Source organism: Pipistrellus hanaki (assembly GCF_964339955.1).
Source record: "Pipistrellus hanaki genome assembly, chromosome: 3".
In the NCBI taxonomy this organism is placed as follows: domain Eukaryota; kingdom Metazoa; phylum Chordata; class Mammalia; order Chiroptera; family Vespertilionidae; genus Pipistrellus; species Pipistrellus hanaki.
The window spans coordinates 112,252,539-112,274,117 of NC_140505.1; the positions used below are offsets into that span (position 1 = coordinate 112,252,539).

The window sequence follows — 21,579 nt, forward strand, 5'->3', positions numbered from 1 at the left end:
CAGAATCCTGGAGCTTAATTTTGTCCTCATTCTTCCCTGACTTCATATTACTTCCCCCAACTTTCTTCTCCTGTGATCCTTATCTCCACATATAAATTTCTGAGGTAGATATGAAATGAGATAAGGTATACGTTAATAAATCAACAAACATAGCTAATAAAACATATCCTATCTAATAAAAAAGTAACATGCAAATTATCTATCACTCCACTATACCTACAAGCCACACCCACCACCCAATCAGGAGTGAGTATGCAAATTAACCCAACCAAGATGGCTGCAACCATGGAGCAAACAGGAGTCTTGGGTTTTCCAGGCAATGGAGGAAGCCAAGCTTTCTGTACTCTCTGGCTGGCCAAGGTCTCCACTCAAGGCTACAAAGTTTCAATTAAGAAGATAAATATTTCCCAACAAAAACGTCTGTGGCCATGGAGCAAGCAGGAAGCTTGGCTCCGCTCAAGGCCACAAAGTTTCAATAATAGAAGATAAATAAATCCCAGATACCAGTGTCTCCACTTGGGTTACTGAGGGGCATGATGGGCCTACAAACCACCACAGGCCTTTTACCCAAGCCCCACGCCCCAAGGGAATCCCCACCCTGATCCAGGACACCCTTCAGGGCAAACCAGCTGGCCCCCACCCATGCCCCAGGTCTCTATCCTATCTAATCCTATCTAATAAAAGATAATATGTAGATTGACCATCACTCCAACACACAAGATGGCTGCCCCCATGTGGACACAAGATGGTCAGCAGGGGAGGGCAGTTGGGAAGGACCAGGCCTGCAAGAAAGGGCAGTCGTGGGCAATCAGCTCAGCAGGGGAGGGCAGTTGGTAGGGACAAGGCCTGCAAGGGAAGGCAGCTGAGGGTGATCAAGCCTATAGGGGAGGGCATTAGGGGTGACCAGGCCTACAGAGGAAGGAAGTTGGGGGTGACCAGGCCTGCAGGGGAGGGTGATTATGGGCAAACAAGCTGACAGGGGAGCAGTTAGGCATCAATCAGGCTGACAGGGAAGTGGTTAGGGGGTGATCAGGCTGGAAGGCAGAAGTGGTAAGGGGTAATCAGGAAGTCAGGCAGGTGAGCAGTTGGGAGCCAGCAGTCCTGGATTGTGAGAGAGATGTCTTACTGCCCATTTAGGCCGTATCCTACTGGGATCCGGCCTAAACAGGCAGTCTGACATCCCTTGAGGGGTCCCAGATTGGAAAGGATGCAGGTAGGACCGAGGGACACACACTCCTGTGCACGAATTTCATGCACTGGGCCTCTAGTTAATAATAATTGACCAATTTTTCTCTCTTGGAGAAAATAAGTAGATAGTTTAAGAAACCTTCTATTGAAACAAATTCTGCTTTAAAATATCATTTGTAGATGAAGAGGCTTCATCAAAAGAATATAAAGCAAATTTAATAGATTTGTAGGAATGAGAGAGCTCAGTAAAGGCAGCTGCAATTAGCAACTGCACTGATTTCTTTCCTCTTGTCATCAAGATAATATGGTACTAGGCAAAATAATTTCATGATATATGTTGATATCCTGTAACACCAGAAATTATTTAGGTAGACTCAAATTAATTTGGACTACTTATAGAAATCAATGTCTAGTTTAGATAATGAAATATAAAAAACATCAAGGTAGTTATTATATAAACTCTCCAGGACACCCACCCACCCAAAGAGCCAAAGAATAGCTCCTGTGACATCTGTTTCATTCATTTAGTCTCTTTTGGAAATTCACCAACAAGCTTGAGGTCTGCTCTTCAACAAAAGTGTAAGTATTGTTAGGTTTTTGTGTAAGACTCTTGCTGTAGCATGGATAGGTGTGATTGGTGAGTTAACCATTTGTGGCTACCAGTTACACCAAGACTATAACAGCATTTTTACTTTCGGTACAACAAAGAAGCTTTGTAAATAAAATCTTAACACTTTGAAGAAAACGAAAATAAAAAGGATTCATTTTGGATAATTTACACAATATGTATCAAAGTTTTAAATATGTGGTTTGCATATAAAACATCTCTTACTGGAAGAAGTAACTTGTTAAAGTTTTAATCAACCTGAATTAAATTTGAATTAAATTTGGTTTTTAGGATATGGTGGAAAAAAAAAAAAAGCTAATCTTTCTCCTCATCCTTCTTCATGGAAGAGGCACTGGAAGACGGGAGGGAATAATTTTACTGATGAGCTTTCAATATGTTATCTGATTGATATTCCATATGTTTCTGTTAAAACCAGTGATAAACCATTTGAAAAACTTAAAAAGAGAGAGAGAGAACCTTAAAAAAAAGGGAAGCACAGAATATACAATTATGTAAGATCAGACAAAAAGAACACTAATAGAATTTGCTAGTGGCATGTTTGTGTTTGAAGTTGTATAACACATTATTTATGAAGCCACAAACCTAAGTTAAATCTCATAACTATCCCTTAAAATAAGACATGATTATTATTATTACTGTTATTATTTTTATGAGCAACAGAGGACCAGAATTTTGCCCAAGGTTATTCAGCTAGTAAGTTTCAGAGCAAAATTCAAACCAGATCCATTTAATGCCAGACCAGAGAGACTTTGGCACTAAACACTTCCATTATTTTTCTGCTTCATCTCTTTAATCTTTAATTTTGTTAGCTGTGTCTCATATTGAGGTTTCTTTTCTTTGAAATTAAGTAATTTGATTATTAGGAATCAGAAAAACAAGAATTTTCTAGTGATTACAATGAACATAATATCTAAGCAACTCTTAGCTGTCAAAGTATTTAAGGGAGAGAGAGGTAAAATGATCCTTCTGAACTGAAAGCTGCTTTGTCAGAAATATGGGGACTGAGCAATCTTTGCCAAACTCATTTCTTCCTCATCCATTTTCAAGATAAAACAGAAAATAAGATACAGCTTTCTTTGCCAGTGCTCATGGTCACATTTCTTTAGATAATTAATATGGACCACTTAAATCACTTTGAGCACTGGACTTACATTTAAAGCAAAATTCCATTGGGCTTAACATATCTGCATGCTAGTGTGAAATCCATAAGGATATTCTCCAGTAACCCAGGATGAACACTTTGGAGCCCTTTAATATGTTTGGAAAACAATTGTTGACATAATGATGACAACACAGAATAGCTTCATTATTTATTTTCAACTGGTGGGACAATTTGGGAGAAAGAGAACTTTTAAATTCTGTTTTGTTTAACAAAAAGTTTAGTCTATGCTAGAGTAAAAGTCCAGATAACATTCTGGATTTAAAATGCTTTAAAGAGAGGGCAGAGAGACAATGAGAGAGAGAGAGAGAGAGAGAGAGAGAGAGAGAGAGAGAGAGAGAGAATTTACTGGCACACTGGGGATCTTAAACTAAGTAAATAAATGGATAAGAACAATTTCTTTCCAATCTGGTTTTACCTGGGCGCTTAAACCATTAATGCACATCCACTGCAAAAATGGTGAAAGAAACCACTGGCTTTGGGTTTGCTCATGTATGTACCTATTCAATACTTGGGAGGCAGTTTTTCAGTGTGTGACATGGGTTCTGGAGTCATATTCCCTTTGTGTGAGTCCCAGGTCTGTCACAGAAACTGTGTGGCTTCCGGCAGTCATATAATCCTCCTGAGCCTCAGCTTCCTATCTATAATATATCTAGTGAACATTAAATAGGAAACTGGTTCACTGTTTAACTTATAGCCTTGAAGTCTTCCCAATGAAAGCAATAGGATTTGAGCTGGAATGAAGGCTAACTTCATTAGGCAGGGGTTCACTTTAGATCCACTTACCAATCTTTTGCTGAGGATGAAGAGTAGGGGCAGATAAATAAGACCAAGTTCCTCCTTGTCCCTCAGCACCTCCCAGACTAGTCATCTTATAAACATACTATTTCCATACAATAGAGGAAGTAAAAAATGTAAACAATATCTTTAGTCACCTATTGGGACATAAGGTTTCTATGAGTTCCATTAAAAATGCACATACATATGCTGAGAAAGTATGTCCTTAGATTTATCATCAGTCACAGTCCTTACAACAAATCTGAGATATAATTTACTACTTCCATTTATTCATATGTTTATCCACCACCTTTTTGGAACAATATTTAAGTTTACTTAAAGAAAAAAATGCTACAATGTGTACAAAAATAGATATATAAACATATAAAATAAATATAAATCTCAATAAATACAGATAACATATCCACATACAATAATACTGCATTGTATAAAATATATAAAATAGATTTTATTGCATTTTATTGTCCATAATAACATATCTTATATTATTTATTATTAATTATGTTTATGCTATATTATGGTATAAAATATAAATTAATAAAATGAGGCAAGTTAAAAATAAGAGTTGGGAATATACAGTAATATGAAACCAAGAATCAGTTACATATACGATTTTGTGTTATAACACATATGAATATGTGTGCTATTAAAGTTTTTCTAAGAAATAAGTATTAGGTTTTAAGGGACCAGATACATGCTCCTCCTAAACCCTAATTAAATTCATAGTCAGTTGAGAGACAGAAATAGGGCTCAGACAAATGAGTTTAAAGTATCTTTCTTATATTGCTGATAAAATCTAGACTGAAATGTATGACTTAGGTCTGAAGCAACTATGAGATTCCTAATACAAAACTCCAGACAGACTAGGTAATGGGTTCCAGAAAATGTCACTCTATCACAGGCCTCAGAACAGTGCCTGATTCAGAAATTGTTAGTACATGCCTGGAGGGGCAAAACAGAAAGCATGCTCTTAGCGGGCAGTCACCTACCCGCAATTGGGCAGGTGAACTGCCTAGGCCTGTTCTTCCACTCACCCAGTCATTCTTCCTTTTCCAGGAAGGGTGAGTAAAGGAGCCAACAGAGGATGCACCCACTCCCAGAAGGGTCTCCTTTCAAGCCATCAGGCTTAACCATGGCATTCAATACTGCTCTCACCTTCAAGAGAGAAAATCAACCTCTTTATTAGACAGTCATGCTCATACCTTCCTGAGATCTACCCCCATGCCAACTACCACTTGTACATAACCTCTGGCAGTCTGTAGATTTTGATTGCAGACGTCTCTGACATGGATCTGAGAGCATCAATGAATTTATCTCAAAGAACTCTTGGTTCTTGAGGTTAACCTTTCACTCCCAGCTCTTTGCTCCATCTCAAATTATATCAAGCCATATTGTTTAGTAACAAAGCTTATGAGAAGTTCTGCAAGAAAATCAAATGCAAAGTAACTATACTCCAAAAATACAATTCCAGAAACATAATGCTGACACAAATTTATATATAACTCCCTTACTTCCATGACGTTTTTGAGGAAAGATAAAGGACTACAGATTAGCATCTCTTGCAAATTAAAGTAAAAACTTATTCAAATCTAAAGAGTTTGAAGTATGAATTCAGAATTGCTTGCTTTGTGATTTAAAAGTCCAAAGAATATGTAGTCCAAATACCACTTCCCCATTTGCTTTTGTTTCATCTCGGCTAGACAGATCCTTAGTGCTTGGGTCAAGCTGGATGTTTTTTTAATAACTGCAGTCTGAGTGGACTTTTCCAGATACAAATGTATTTCCTTCAGGGGCACATACATTATTAGTTCACTGCAAAGTCTGCCATGATCTTGATATTTAAAGAGAATGAAGCATTCGTTGCACACATATTATTATCCCAACACTGACCCTAACCTCCATCAAATTTAAAGAACAAGTTAATTTGAATCTCTATATTAGTTATTATAGGCAAAAGTAGAACCCCAAAATCAATACATAGTGCTGCTAGAGACCCACGAAGACTTGGTGGAAACTGAGGCTATAGCCTCATCCAGATGTTGGTCAGCTTATGTTCATTGTTTCTAGTCTGTAAACTTTGAGCTCAAACACAATTTGGAGAACTTTCCCATCAGGAGTTCCATTATGGCCCTATTTTACCATTGTTAAAGGAGTCATTCTCAAAGTGTGATACCTGAACTGCCAGCATCCTCATCATCTGGGAGAAGGTTAGGAATGCAAATTCTCAGGTCCCACTCCAGACCTAATGAATCCGAAACTCTAGAGGAGAGGCCAGCATTGGGGGGATTTAACAAACCCTCTGCTCATTCTGATGTACTTAGGATACAAGCAACTCTGAATTAAGAAACCACATGGCTTTCATCGCAGGGTAGCCCTGGAGATATTCCTGTTTTCAAGCACAGTTTTTAAGCATACAGCGGCAGGGCAGGCCCAGTCACCAGGTCCACTGGAAGCTTCTTTCTGATTTTATTTTCTGCATCCCCCAAACTCAGTTTTCTGCAGCCCTGGGTTTCTGGCACCTGATGCAGCATGGGCTTTGTGTCTGTCAAGTGACAGGCTCTCTCGGGACCAAGAATTTTCAGTGTTTGGGGTGGGGGATTCTGCAGCCTGGAAGCCATGTGCCCCTCTGGCTTCCACCTTTGCCTCCTGCTATGCAATTCACAAAATTCACCTCCCAGGGAGTTTCTATGTTTCCCAGGGATATTTCTCAGTTGAAGAATCAACCTCAGCAGATTCCTGAACTGACACGGATGTTTCTGTGTAGCTCTTGGGATCTTAATGAAAAACAATCCTTCTACCATATTCCCACCAAAAGTTAACATTTCACTGCTCCAAAACCTAATTAGCATTTGTCTCTGACATCTCGGTCTGCAGGATAAATTTCCCTTTTTGTGTGGTGGTTTGCAACCTTGGCCATATATTTGAATCACTTCTAAAGTTTTTTAAAATCCTAATGCCTGGGCCACACCCAGACTATTTCAATCAGAATCTCTGGGGCTGGGTCCCAGTTTTACTGTTTGACTTTGCTCAGCTATTCTTGCAGTGTGAGTCATTTACTATTTTTGTTTAACCAGTTTAATATGCTTTTCTTTTGAAAAATATTTTTATTGTTGGTAGCATAACAGATGTCCCCCATTTGTCCAGCTCCTACTCCCCACTCCTAAGCCTTCCCTACACTATTATCTGTGCCCCTGGACCTCTCAATGCGGCCCATTTACTTCTCTAGTACTGTGTGCTGAATGAGTGTCTTCTTTTCTCTTACTGGTCTGGACTTTTGTTTTTCCAACATAGTCCTCTAGATTTTGTCTTGTAGTATATTTTACAGAGTCAGATAAAAAAATGAATAAATTATAAATAAATTTGCCAAAGGTAACATTGTTCAAGGAACTTTTAGAATATATTCATTTTTTCTGAGTTATATAATCTTCTATTATCTAATTTTCAATCCAGGATTGGACTTGACCTGTCATATTGTCCTGCCTAGCCCTTCTATAATATACCTAAATTTCCCTGGATCTTTCTGAATTCTACAGATTTCTTATTCTGACACTCCTAAGGCAAGTAAAGAATTTGCTAGGAACAGAGAGGCTTATACTGTGTTTGTTAAGGTCCATACACACAAGCATTAAAATCATTAAAAAATCATTGCTTGGTAATGTTGCTAACTATCGGATTATACAAGATAAGATACAGTTAGGTGGTCCTAAAGGTTAATCACAGTGATGTCATGCCAACCTCACACTTAATGTGGTCTTTAAAGAGGTAAGTGGTATATAAGAAAATATACATTTTTCACATACAACACATATGAGAAGGACAAAGAAAATATATCTTAAAAATGTTGCAGCTAGGTCAAATATTTTTGTAAGTGTGTTTTCTTTTTATGGGAGTTATCAAAACTTTGATAAAAGACATTACATATGAAAAAGAAATAAAATCTTGGACAATTAGATAAAAATCCTCTACTATAACTATATGGAATCTAAAACATATATAGAATGGAGATTCAAGGGGATAAATTCCTTTTGGTATTTAAAGAAGAAAGGAGTATCATAGAGTCTAATAATTCTTCTCCTATTGGCAGAATGATTCCTATCATGCTAATCAGCACAAAAATAGATGATAGGCAAAAAATTTAGATTTTTTTTAAAGAATAGTTTATTGATTTTTAGAGAGAGAAGAAGGGAGAGGGAGAGAGAGAGAAATATCAATGTGAAAGTGCAACATTTATGGGCTGCCTCCTACATCCCCCCTACTGGGGATTCAGCTTATAACTTTGCCATGTGCCTTCACCAGGAATTGAACCCTTCGGTGCATGGGACAACGCCTAACCAACAAAGCCACATTGGCCAAGGCAAATTTAAAGATTTTACTCCTTAGAAATCAGCCCTTCCTTTGCCTTATGCTATTATAGAGCTGATTTGCCTAGAGTAATTTGACCTGGCTCTATATCATCAACAATCTTTTGTTTGTAAATTTATTATTGACACTAATACGGATGTCCCCCAAACCTCCCCCATCTTTATCCACCTCTGTCCAGTACCCCCACTCCCAGCCCCCACTCCCCAGCCTCCACCACACTGTTGTCTGTGTCTATGGGTTATGCATATACATTCTTTGGCTAATATGTTCGCCTTCCTTCATCCAGTCTCCCCACCCTTTCCCCTCTAACATCTGTCAGTCTGTTCCATGCCTCTTGTTCCATTTGTGAATCAGCTTTTTATGTTCATTAGATCCCATGTATAAATACAATCATATGGTAATTGTCTTTTTCTGTCTGACATAATACTCTCTTTTTATTAATATATTTTTATTGATTTTTCACAGAGAGGAAGAGAGAGGGATAGAGAGTAAGAAACATCGATGAGAAAGAATCATCGATCATCTGCCTCCTGCACACCCCCTACAGGTGATGTGCCTGCAACCACAGTACATGCCCTTGACCGGAATTGAACCCGGGACCTTTCAGTCCGCAGGCCGACGCTCTATCTACTGAGCCAAACCGGTCCCAGTTGACATAATACTCTTTAGACCCATCCATGCTGTCACAAAGGGTAAGAGCTCCTCTTTTAGTTAGGTTCTCAAGAAAGTGCAGAGACTATAGAGAATATATCGGTGGCAATCAGAGGGTTCAGGTAGGCACTCTCGCTTAATACACTCTTTTGAATTTGTTTAAAATAATATGCCTCTGAGAAATCAAGCCAGGCTTCTAAAGTTGTAAAATTTTGCAACCGCTGATACTGAGCAGTAGGAAAAAAATTAATGCTAATGCAATTATTATCCCTTTCAAAGGCAATTAATTGGCTCTGAGTTGCTCCTCCCTGGGATAACCTCTATAAATGCACATTTTTCTATGATAATATATACATCATCATCATCATCTTTATCATCAGTGAATAGCAGTTTTATGCAGAGAATTTCTGCATATTAAAAGGCATGGTTTATTATATTTTGTGATTCAATAAAGGCTGTGTTAGAAGGAACAATTTAGTTTGTGTTAGGATGAAAAAGATAAAAACTTAAAAAAAAAGTAATACTAAATTACTCCAACATAAAAATAAAGAGCTAAAGCTTGGAAGGATCAAATTTTTGTTTTTCAGTCCAACTGCTTTGTTTCAATTACTGTGATGTACTCCCCGCCCCTGTCCCCTTCTCATGAGATTGCTCATTTCAGCCTACACTAAATTGTCCTTCTGGCATCCTTACATGGGGAACAAGGACAATAAGGGTAAAGGGAACATGAACTGACTCAGCTTTTAGATAATATTGCTACAGCCTTTGCCAAAGTTTCTCACCAACATTATTTGGGAAAATTCAATTAGAACTAGATGTTACATTTATGAAAATTGGATAGTAAAAACCTATTAAGTTTCTGGAGCCTAAAGGAATGATGATGAATGGAATTCTGCATAAACTGGGATAAAACTGACATGGGAAATCTTTCAGAGAACTAAGAATCATTCTGGCAAGAAAAATAGAGAAAATAAATATGTGAACAACAATAAAAAATAAAAAAAAGGGCTGAGGTTGCAGAAGAAACATAGCCTAGAGAGGGTATGACTACACGAAACATTCACATTATCAGCTATTGTTACTTCTGCATTGAACTTTTTAGTTAAACATTGCATTAAATACAATGAAGCATTACCATTTAAAGTTATGAATTCATGAAGAATAACAATACCTTAGGATATGTATTTACAAAACCTATAAAGAGCATTTATATTTTTTTCATAAATCTATATATATATAATATTCTAGCAAGTCAATATCAAATGTTATGATTTTATATTATTTTGATTTAAACAGAAAATCATGAATTTTGGTATTTGGCCTAAGACATTTATTAATTATATAGATTTATTTATTTATTTATTAAATATATTTTACTGATTTTTTACAGAGAGGAAGGGAGAGAGATAGAGAGCTAGAAACGTCAATGAGAGAGAAACATCGACCAGCTGCCTCTTGCACACCTCCTACTAGGGATGTGCCCACAACCAATGCATATGCCCTTGACCTGAATCGAACCTAGGACCTTTAGGCCACAGACCGACAATCTACCACTGAGCCAAACCGGTTTCGGCTATATAGATTTATTAATTTTTACTTCATTTAATAAAATAATGGTATTCAAAAGTAAAGAAGTTCAAATATGTTTAATTTATTCAAATTTGGTGGTATAATATTTCAGGAAGTACTACACCAAGAAACCAAGATAAAAGAACAATTGCTTGCACAGTAGAAATCAGAGAGAATATGAAAGACACACACAAAAAAAAGTACATTAATTTTTTTCTAATGTTAATGGCATGTTCTAGGTAAATAGTAAAAATATTCTCTCAGTATAATTAGAAAATGGATAAGAAAACAAAATTTGAGAAGGTCTATATTAGAGCAAATTACATTAGCAGCTGTAACAAACAACTCCAAAATCCCAAGGGCTTGACAAAATTAAAAATGACATGTTGCTGACAGGACTGTCCAGTGCAGGTCAATAGGTTTACTGTTGTCCCAGTGGTTATGCAAGACTTCAAACTTCTTTCGTGCTACAGTTTCCCCATCTTCACTTTAAGACTGTGGGTTCACAGTGGTATCTTCTGTTGACAGACTGAAGGAAGGAAAGAATGTAAGGAAAGTATACTTGCGCCTTTCTGATTAGGACCATATGTGGCATGTTACTTTCTCTCCTGTTCCATTGGCCAGAACTTACCACATGACCCAATCTAGACTCAAAGAAAGTGGAAAATATATGTTAGTTGAATCCCCAGGAGGAAAATGAAACAGTTTGGTGAGTGAATGCATGCAATTGTCTCAGCCATCATGTTTCAAAAGGCTGAAGTTTCATTCTGACATAATATTTTTCACAAAAGCGAGAGAAAATTATAATAAATGCTGCTTAAATTCTACAACCCACCTCTATTAATGTTATGTGATATTTTCATACCTGTCAATTTCAGAAGAAGATTGATTGACTGCCAGGTGTCCCCATGGGGCTACATGGCCTTCGTATAGTCTTCAGCCTTCAGGTTCATCCATGATCAGTTATGATCAGATCAGATTGTAGGTTGATAAATTATACTTGACAAAAACCCTATGAGACTTAAAATATGAAAATATAGCCCATTAATTAGTTTATAATGTGAATAGTCATTTCCTATTAAAGATAATGCTCACTTCCTTTATCCAGAGCTACTTTCTCATAATAAATAGCTAAATTATTCAGAGGAATTTTATTTGGCTAAGTACAGAAGCAAAATTAAGGAAGTGAAGTAGTCCTATGGCAGGACTGATTAGATTCAAACTGTAATCTTGACTGCTTAGAAGCTGTGTGACCTCAGGCAATTTCTTTAGTTCTTCCGTCTCTCGTCTTCTACTTACAAATATACCAAACATGCACAGTTATCGCACCGCTACATAGAGTTGTTCTGAGAGTGACATTAGAATAAATGGAAAGATTTTCATATACAGTGAGTCTTTAGCCCATGACAATTATTTTCAGCTAACTCATGATAACAGCAATTGAAATCTTTTTTCTCCATGTCAGATATGACCTCTTTAGTGATTATATTGTTTATGTTCAATGTATTTAATATTTCCCTCTAGCAGTGTTAGTCACAACAACAAACTCTTTCCCTAAACTGAATTTTCATAGGCTTCTATCTTCTTCAATTTCTTTTATTTTTTATTTTTTATTTAGCTGCATTATTATCATTAATTGTCAGAGTCAAGAAGCTTACCCAAGGGCTTGGGGGTAACAGTCTCTTCTCACTGTACATTTTAAAGATCAGTTTTGCATCATTAGAACAACCTAAAATTACTTTAATTTAGAGAGTGAGAACCTTACCATGACTCTGTCCTTGACCCTATTTATTATGCTAAAATCTGCATTTTTCCTATTCTAATAATAGTAATTATATCTTTATTTTTCAATGAATATCACTAAGTCAACTGGGATCTCAGTGTATATATACTTACACTTTCTCTTTTCGTAAAGATTTGTCATGCTATCTTTATTCCCAAATTATATACAAGCAAAGAAAAGATTAGTAAAAATTTATCCATCTCTGCCTACATTGGCATGTTAAGTCAAAATTATAGGAAGTGTAGAGAGTACCAGACACAGAATGCCAAAGTAATTGTGCCTCTCAGAATTGTGCAATGGAGTAGCTCTGACACTAGGTACATAATTTCACCTTTCCCTCAAATATAGACCACACCCAACCAATACCCTTGGATCAGCAGTAGCTGAAACAGTTTCACCCAATGAAGTCAAAGACATCTCCTTTAGTTTCCATTCACAACATGTTTGTACCTACAATGAAGGCCCATTGGCAGACATGAAGATGTCTGAGCCATAACTAATCCCTTTTCATACCTGCTCTCTCATGCAAGGTTAAAATATTTTATACTCTGATATCCAAAGCACCCTTTAAAGTAGGGGTGTCGAACTCAGAGAAGGGGCCAAAATCTAAAATCCAGCCTAAATCGCGGGCCGAATGGTTTACTGAACAGTCATAAACTGTCAATGTCATAAACTGACAGCGGAGTGCAGTGATGACAGCGCGGTGCGGGCCACATTGCAAGGCCTGGCGGGCTGGATTTGGCCCGCGGGCCTTGTGTTTGACACATGTGCTTTAAAGTATCAAAAATTGTCACTGTTTACCTTTACTGACTCAGCCTACTAATTGCTAGACACAATGGGATAGGAGCTGGGAATGTAATGGCAAATATATATAGTTACCCTGTATTCCCATATACAACATCAAAATCTATATCATTTATCTTTTGTTAGGTAACAAAAGAAGAAAAATATAAAAAATAAAATGGCAATAAATTTATATCTGTCAACAATTAAATCTAAAAGTCTAAATAAATGAATGAATGAACCAGGAATCAAGTGAACAAAATAAACTGATGAATAAAATAGAACCAGAGGCATGGAAACATAGAAAAGAATGACAAATCTTGCAGAGAACAGGAAGGGTGTCGAAAAGAGATTAACCAAAGAACTTACATGCATATTGGCATTTCCTATGGACATATATGAGAACCAAGTGGCAGGGGACAATTGGGTTTGGAGGACATCTGTAATACTCTCAACAATAAAGATTTCAAATATTTTAAAAAGGGGGGTTTTAAGGATGGGTTGACACTAATTTTGTCTTTTTCAGAGTTTATTCTCACTTTAGTGTGAATGTATACTGAAGGAAATCCCAACTTCCTGTAAGGGGATCATTGCTTTATTCTCAGCAAGAGAGGACAATAACATAGATTATGGTGTTGGTAGTAGACAGAGAGAAAGAATGATATTGATTGAATGACAGGTAAAATGGACAGTAACTTAAGTGTATCATAACTTAATCATAACTTAAGTGTAACACTTGCCCTAGACTTGTTTGACTACATAATTATAGAGAGGCAATCATTCCATCATTTACAAATTCAGTTTTTCCTTCACTGATCTTTTCCTTCATACATGAATGTGGGAATTGAATCTGAGTAGTTTGAATCCTCTCATAGCATTCTTTCCATCACACATATATTACATTTTTATTAAGTTCCGCATTGGAAACTTAACTGCAGATGAAGTGCTAAAATAAAAATATATATATATCAAAATACCCCAAAATAAAATACATCAAGTTTTATTAGTTCCAACACAAGGCCTAATGGTAGCAGATGGTTTGTAATCATTTTATTTTATTTTATTTTATTTTATTTTATTTTATTTTATTTTATTTTATTTTATTTTTTAAATATATTTTATTGATTTTTTTTTACAGAGAGGAAGGGAGAGAGATAGACAGAAACATCGATGAGAGAGAAACATTGACCAGCTGCCTCCTGCACATCCCCTACCTGGGATGTGCCCGCAACCAGTGTACATGCCCTTGACCAAAATCGAACCTGGGACCTTTCAGTCCGCAGACCGACACTCTATCCACTGAACCAAACCGGTTTCGGCGGTTTGTAATCATTTTAAACAGGAGTGGTCAGCATGTCCAACAAGAAGTCTGTCCTGAAGGCATTCCTTGGCAAACAAGGCAATCAGGAGGAAATGTGACTGCCATTTCTGAACACTATTTTTTCATATTTTCACTCTGAAATGAAGGCAAATAAATTTAGTAAACTTAATGGTAGCAATGTAATAAATTAAATCATTTAGGTGGGCTTTTTGATAATGAACAAATGGATTTGGTTTAAGATTATTTTGAACCAAATGTTATAATCACTTAAAATGGTGCTGAGTACTTTTATGGGAAGATTCTTCTGTGGAAAACTCTGCAGATTGTGGGAGAATGAAAGTTTCAACTTTTCTGCAGTATTATTAACAACAATGCAAATATTATAAAAAGTCCTTTATTTCTCAGGTAGCAGAAACTTTGAGACACTTCAGGGTCATTTCAGTCCTCTTTACCCTAAGAAATACTGCGGTGCTGGCTTGCTTACATAGAGTGAAGGCTGCTCATGCGATGGAGACTGAGGCAGGCCTAAGGATGCTTCTTGGCCCTCTTATCTTTTCAGGCTGACATGGACCTCATTCGAGAGGTTAGACCTCACTCTACCCATGTCACTCTCTGTGGACTAAACATTTGTCATCTTTAGTATAGGTAGATTCTTTCATTTCATGAACATGAAATGTACTCCTAAGCATAGTCTATCAGAACATAAATTATCTACAGATCTAAGATATGCAAGTACAGTAATGACTAAGCTCAATGTCATATGTAGGAGTGACCCTTTATATTCTGCTTTTAAACTTTAGGGAAATGTAATTAAAAAATAAATAGTCAATTCAGTAGGAAGCAAATCAGGGTAAAATAGAAGGTATAAAAAAGAATGAAGATAATCTAAGAAAAAATGGATACTGATATCAGATGCTCAGTTATAAATGTTTGCACTTGTGTGTTATCAATTGCAGCTTGAGAACAAAAGGCAGGAATATATTCTGGCCATTTGTGTTTATTCCCAAATTTAAGGTTCTGCAGCATAAGCATAAAAGTCTGCCACAGGGAGAGCTTTTTGTATTAATGACTCATTTCCTTGCCTCACACCCATGTCGCCTTATGAAAATTGGTGTGAGAGGAAACAAAGATAGAATGACTGAATCACTTCTATGCAATAGTGACAATAATGCTCTCCAGGCACAGTGCTTTGCATGTACGGTTCTGCTATTTTGCTGAACCAAGAAGGCATTCCTTTTCTTTGCTCTTAAAAAGTTGTTCAACATTCCCATTTTAATAGCAAGTAAGCATGAACAAAACAGTTTCTGATAAACACAAAAGCTGTTTCACCTCCTGATAGTGGATGACAAGTGAGATCTTTCAGCTTCACATCAAATCAGTGGAAAAACAATTATCCATTAAAAATACGTGCAAACGTTTTTCCTATAAAGCCAAGGATTCAAGGCAACTTGTCTGGAATGTGTTTCTCCCCTTAGGCTGCCTCTATCCCATGAAACATCTGTCTCAATTTCCGTTCCTCTTGGAGCCTCCTTTTGGTCTCTCTGCATATCCATTCCTTCTGTGTTTGCCTCATTCTGGCCCTGCAGATGGAGCCCATCTGTCTCTCTGCTTAAAGAAATGTACCCAATATTCTCCACTGGAGATTTATGGCCATGATATCTTCACGCATGGCTTCGAATGCACCAAATGCAGTAGAATTTGCTTTTGGTTTGATTTCATGCTCTAAATATATTAAAGTAAGCATTTATACAGTCATTGATTCTTCTCAGCAAGATCTCTAGAATTAAGCAAAGAGCTGTGGGTTAGATATATTCTGGACAAGCAAACTTTTTATATTTTATTCAATAAGTACTTGTTGGTTGTATATTATGCCTTGAGGTATAACACTATATGCCCTAACTGAGAATGTACCATCTAGTAAGCTTGGAGAGGCAGAGAAAGAATGGAGCCACTGTAGCACAGTTTAGGAAGACCTGAAAGGAAGAGACTCTGCAGAAGCCCAGAGGGAGACACACTTCAGAAATGTGCATTGACAAAAAAAAGTTTAGGTGATTGTTTTTTAAAAACTAAATATATTTTGTGGAGCAATATATTCAAATTTATCAAAAACAGTATTGAATAAGTGTATCTTTAAAATGTTATTGTTGCCCTGGCCTCTGTTTCTGAGTGGTTGGAGCATTGGCCCACAAACTGAGGGGTTATGGGTTTGATTCCTTGACAAGGGAACATACTTGAGTTGCTGGTTCAATACCCAGCCCTGGCCGAGGCACTTGCCTACCTTCCACTCTCTCTCTTAAGGAAAAAAAAAAACACCACACAAACCACAAAAAAAATTGGTGAATATTAATTAAAAAAAAAAAACAGGTGAAGATTAATAAAAATAAAATAAACTGTTAATTGTTATCTAAAATATTCATAAAATATCTGCCCTAATTATGTACATATTTTACAGATGGAAGTAATAGCTTGCATATCATTTTGACATTAAATAAATTAGAAAGTAATTTGTGTGTGTTTTTTTGTTTTTGTTTGTTTTTGCTTATTTAATGAAAGCAAATAAAGAATGGTGGAAAGGATAAATAGGCCATGTCAGTCTGCTAAAAGAAAAATCTGTTTTTTTCTGGGGATGCCATGGGAAAACTAGGCCCCTGTGGGTGAATCTGACATGTTGCCAAACAACTGTTTTGAACAAAATTCCTGCCCAAGGTCACAAGGTCATCAGCAAGGTAGATATTTATTAATACAAATGACATTGAGACAAGGAAAGGGAGTTGAGAGTAAGGGGTTATTCTAAATGCAAACAGTGATCTTAGACGCAATAACATTACTTATAATATGCATCTAAGAAGAGAAAAGCATGTTTAATCTAAAATACAATCCCTGAAAAATTAGTGTTTTTTTAATGCCTTTTATTGTCAAAACTCTTAAAAAGGTCAATTTTAACATTCCCAAATATCATTGATAATGCTTGTTATTCAAAATAATATTGAAAGTGTATAGAAAATGGCATATCATCAAATTATATAGTCTCTGTATGTTGTAATTTAGTAGAAAGAATACTTTTCAGTAAAAATACATTTGGAAGAAGTGTACCATAAGTTGTTGCAAAGAAACAGAATATTTGAATCCAGGGACCAAAGAATGAAAGGACTGAAATATATGCCGCAATTTTTTAATTGGTTATTATCCTCAAGGAAAACAGAATTAGGGTGGCAGGGGGAAGGGGACTTTGCACAGTTCTGGGTGAATCTGAATCTCACACAATTATGCATTCTTGCAATGGTATGTATTTAGAAAACAATAAATTTGGTGGGTTTTTTTTTTAACATACGGAATAAAAAGTATGTAAAGATGTTTAAAAGTGCAAGAACCATCCCCCAAAGAAGACATTGGAAACTATTACTAAGCTTTAAGAAGTAAAACTAATTAAAAACAATAGCAGTAACTGGAACCACATGTGCTCTCCTAGGCAAGCAGGCCGGTCACAGTGTTGAACTTCAGAACATGAGTCCCCTCTTGTGGCAAACATGAATACATCTGAAATCTGCTTTACAGACCCAGGGTAATTGAGATTGTGATCAAATTCTGTTCTTTTTCAGATTGAAATAGCAACAATGATGCCTTCAGGGAACAGAGAGCTCCTCACCCCGCCCCCACAGCCAGAGGAGGCAGAAGAGGAAGAGGAGGAGTCCACCCCCAGGCTGATTGATGGATTTTCCCCACAGGAACCTGAATTCACCAGGGTTCTTGGTCCACAAACCAGTGAAGGTCAGTTCCATCAATGCAACTAAGTCCATTTGCTCATCCCTTTAAATTGCTGAGCGCCAAATCTACAGGGAACCCACGTCACCCGAGGAGAAAGTTTTGCAATTTATAGGCTAGGTTTGAACAAGAAGGTGCACATGTATTTTATATTCAAATATAAAGTAGTTTGAATACTTTAGCTCAGGCATGATGAAAATTTTCAAATAACCAAAGATTTGGAATGAAAATATTTGTCTAACGTCATTACTCAAAATCTCTGTGGTGCATGTAATGCATTTCTAGAACAAAGGATACCCTCTTAGCAAGTTCAGAATCTATGTCTGAGAGGTCAGGCCACAGCAGTTCAAGGTGATAAGGTTTTTCATGATAAATTAAATGATGATAGTAGGAGCAATACTATTTACATTGATTGAGCACAAAATATCTGTGGGCAATAATGCTCAACATTTCACCTTATCTCACTGTGTATTACAAACTCCCTGTGATGGTGTCAGCATTAATCTTTTCATTATTACTGAGGTAAGTAGCTTTAAAAGGATAGGAACTTGCCAGAGATCACATAGCCATTAGTTTCACAAGCTGGGTTTGAAGCTCGTCTGTTCTGATTTTTACCTATGTAGTTCTTCTCCTAGGAAGTAGCAGAGAGAGAAAAAGAGAGGAAAGTGGCCCATTACATTGAATTCCATCTTGTTCGGTTTAAAGGTTGTCTAACTAGAGCATTTTGTTAACAAGAAGGCATGGCTGATGCTAAATGTGATTCTATAATCCTATCAAATAAAGAGGGAATATGCAAATTGACCATCAATCCATCACAAAGATGGCAGCACCCAGTACTCTCAGCCTCACTGGAGTCCCCCAGTCCCAGGATGGGGAGGACGGCCATTGAGGATGGGCAGTGTGAGCTGCCTGGTGGAATGCTTGTTTTGTCTCTGCTGCACCAAGACAAGCATTCCATGCCTGGCCGTGGAGGACCTCTGGCCAGGCCAGGCACAGAACGCTTGTGTCGTTGCAGGCCAGGTCGAGGGATTTCGTGCACTGGGCCTCTAGTTTGTCTATATTTGTTGTTAGAATTTATCAGTATCATCCTTGGGGTTATTCAAGTGGACTCACTCCACAACACTCACACACACACACACACACACACACACACACACATGAGAGAGAGAGAGAGAGAGAGAGAGAGAGAGAGAGAGAGAGGGGGGGGGGGTATGGCATAAGGGAAGGGGTATAAAACGTGAGTAGAATTTCCATTACAAAGGTTAAGTTACTATTGAGTATCTTTGTACTTTAAGCTCTAAAGATACAAAACTTACCTTAAAATAACTGCCTTTTCACAGATACTTCTATCTAGAATAGGGAGACAGACATGGAAACAAATATAGAGGCTGTAAGGTGTTACTGGTGATATGAGAAAAAAGTCTGTAAAGAATGTACTGAGCAAGCAAAGAGAGAAGAGAACATTAAAATCAACTTTGCAACCTGTTGGATATACTATAATCTTGAGCAAGGCATTCAATGTTTGGTGGTTTTATGGCTCATTTTTTGCATCTTAAAAGTGGAACAATAAATAATAAATCTTACCTCATAGAGTTTTGTAAGGATTAAATGAATGAATTTAGTACCTGGTCCATAGTAAACACAGTAAATGTTAATTCTCATTATTTTATTTTTGATAAAAAAGTTTATCTTTTGTTCACTTTCAACAAAATTTTCAGGGTACAATAAAGTATCATTAACTATAGGCAGATATCTGGGACCCCTTGAGGGATGTCTGACCACCCTTTTAGGCCTGATGCAAAGAGCAGTTGGACAACCCTCTCACTATCCAAGACTGCTGGTTTCCAACTGCTAGCCTGCCTCTGCCTGATTGCCCCTAACTGCTTCTGCCTGCCAGCCTGATCACCCCCTAACCACTCCCCTGCCAGCCTGATTGACACATAACTGCTCCCCGGAAAGCCCAATTGCCCCTAACTGTCCTTCCGGACAGGCCTAATGGCCCACAACTTCCCTCCCCTGCTGGCTAGGTCATCCCTAACTGCCCTCCCCTGCAGGCCTGGACCCCCCAACTGACCTCCCCTGCAGGTCTGCTCTCCCACAATTGCCCTCCCCTGCAGTCCTGGCCCACTGCAACTGCCATCCCCTGCAGGCCTGGGTCCTCTCCCAACTGTCTTCTACTGCAGACCTAGTCCCCGACACAACTGCCCTCCACTGCAGGCCTGTTCCCCCCAAAAAACTGTCCTCCCTTGAAGGCCTGGTTCCCCCCACCTGTTCTTCCCTGCAGGCCTGCCCCCTCCCTCTCCCTCCCCTGCAGGCCTGGTCCCCCCAACTGCTCTTCACTGCTGGCCTGTTCCTCCCTAATTGCCCTTTTCTACAGGCTTGGATCCCTCAAAACTGCCTTTCCTTGTTGACCTGGTCTCCCCTAACTGCCTTCCTCTGCCAGCCTGGTCACCCCTACTGCCCACAACTGCCCTCCCCTGCAGGCCAACTTGTGTTGGCCATCTTGTGTACACAAAGGGGCAGCCATCTTTGACCACAAGGGGGCAGCCATCTTGTGTCTTGGGGTGATGGCAATTTGCATATTACTCTTTTATTAGATAGTATATAGGATTTTTCTATTTAATGATACAATACAACTAGTGCCTTACTAGTTTTTTTTGTTTGTTTGTTTGTTTTTGTTTTGTTTTTTGTGAGGAAGTTGCAATGCTTAGAATGCTTTATACAAATTGTTATAATTAAGCTAAGTAGAAAAAAAATAAATAAATATTTACCAAAACATTGATAACACCACTCAAATCACACACATGTAAAATGCAGGAAGGTCTTAAAAAGTTTACAGGTTGAAAATTTTGGGAGAAAAATGCATATAACAGCTCACTGCCGAGTATGGCATCAATAAAGTATGTAAGATCTTTGAGTGAATGTTGTCCCAGATCTTCTGCAATCCAGTGCTCTCTAGAAATTCAGAATCAGAGGCAGATAGTCACATAAATTATGGTATAATTTCCTTCATCCTATTGACTGTGTTGGTTGAGATTAAACAGCCGAAGTGCTTTTCTTTTGCCTCTGCTGACATTCTAAAAATTATAAAAAATTTGAGAAACTTATCATTGCTTCAACAAAAATTCAAAAAAGGCTGAGCAGGAAGTATATTTGTACAAAAACTATAGGCCATGATTAATTAAATATCTTAGTTGCATTACTAGTTATTGATCTTTGAACTAAAGCAACAATGTATCTCTGAGAGTGAGGGGTTTCCAAGATAGGGGACTTTCAGTGCTAAACGCAGGAAAGTTCAGCTAAATTGGATGAAGTGATCACTGAGCAATCTCAAGGAAGTTCTTCCATCACATTCTTCTTCTGTAATTGCCATGGTTTATTTCACTTTCTTCATTCATCTCACCTCTTAGGACCTTCCTTTCCTCCTCCCTTTACATCTCAAGCACTTTAGGAAGCTTAGTCATCTACTTCACAAAGAAAATGCAATCTTCCAGTCAGCAGCTCTTTGGTCTTTCTGTTTTCAGACATATAATTACCTACAATCACACCCCTCCTGTTACCACAGAGGAATGTGT

General features: G+C 37.6%; 1 protein-coding gene across 1 annotated transcript in view; it reads left to right on the plus strand.

The window, feature by feature from the left end:
- The window catches only part of EPYC (epiphycan), a gene marked incomplete at its 5' end in the record, with an annotated part of 41,228 nt that overhangs the window by 7,677 nt on the left and 11,972 nt on the right, over nucleotides 1-21,579 (plus strand). The window contains one exon of the mRNA XM_084878842.1: nucleotides 17,842-18,010. Coding sequence (XP_084734968.1) covers nucleotides 17,842-18,010 — 169 coding nt within the window. The remainder of the gene's footprint in view (nucleotides 1-17,841; nucleotides 18,011-21,579) is intronic.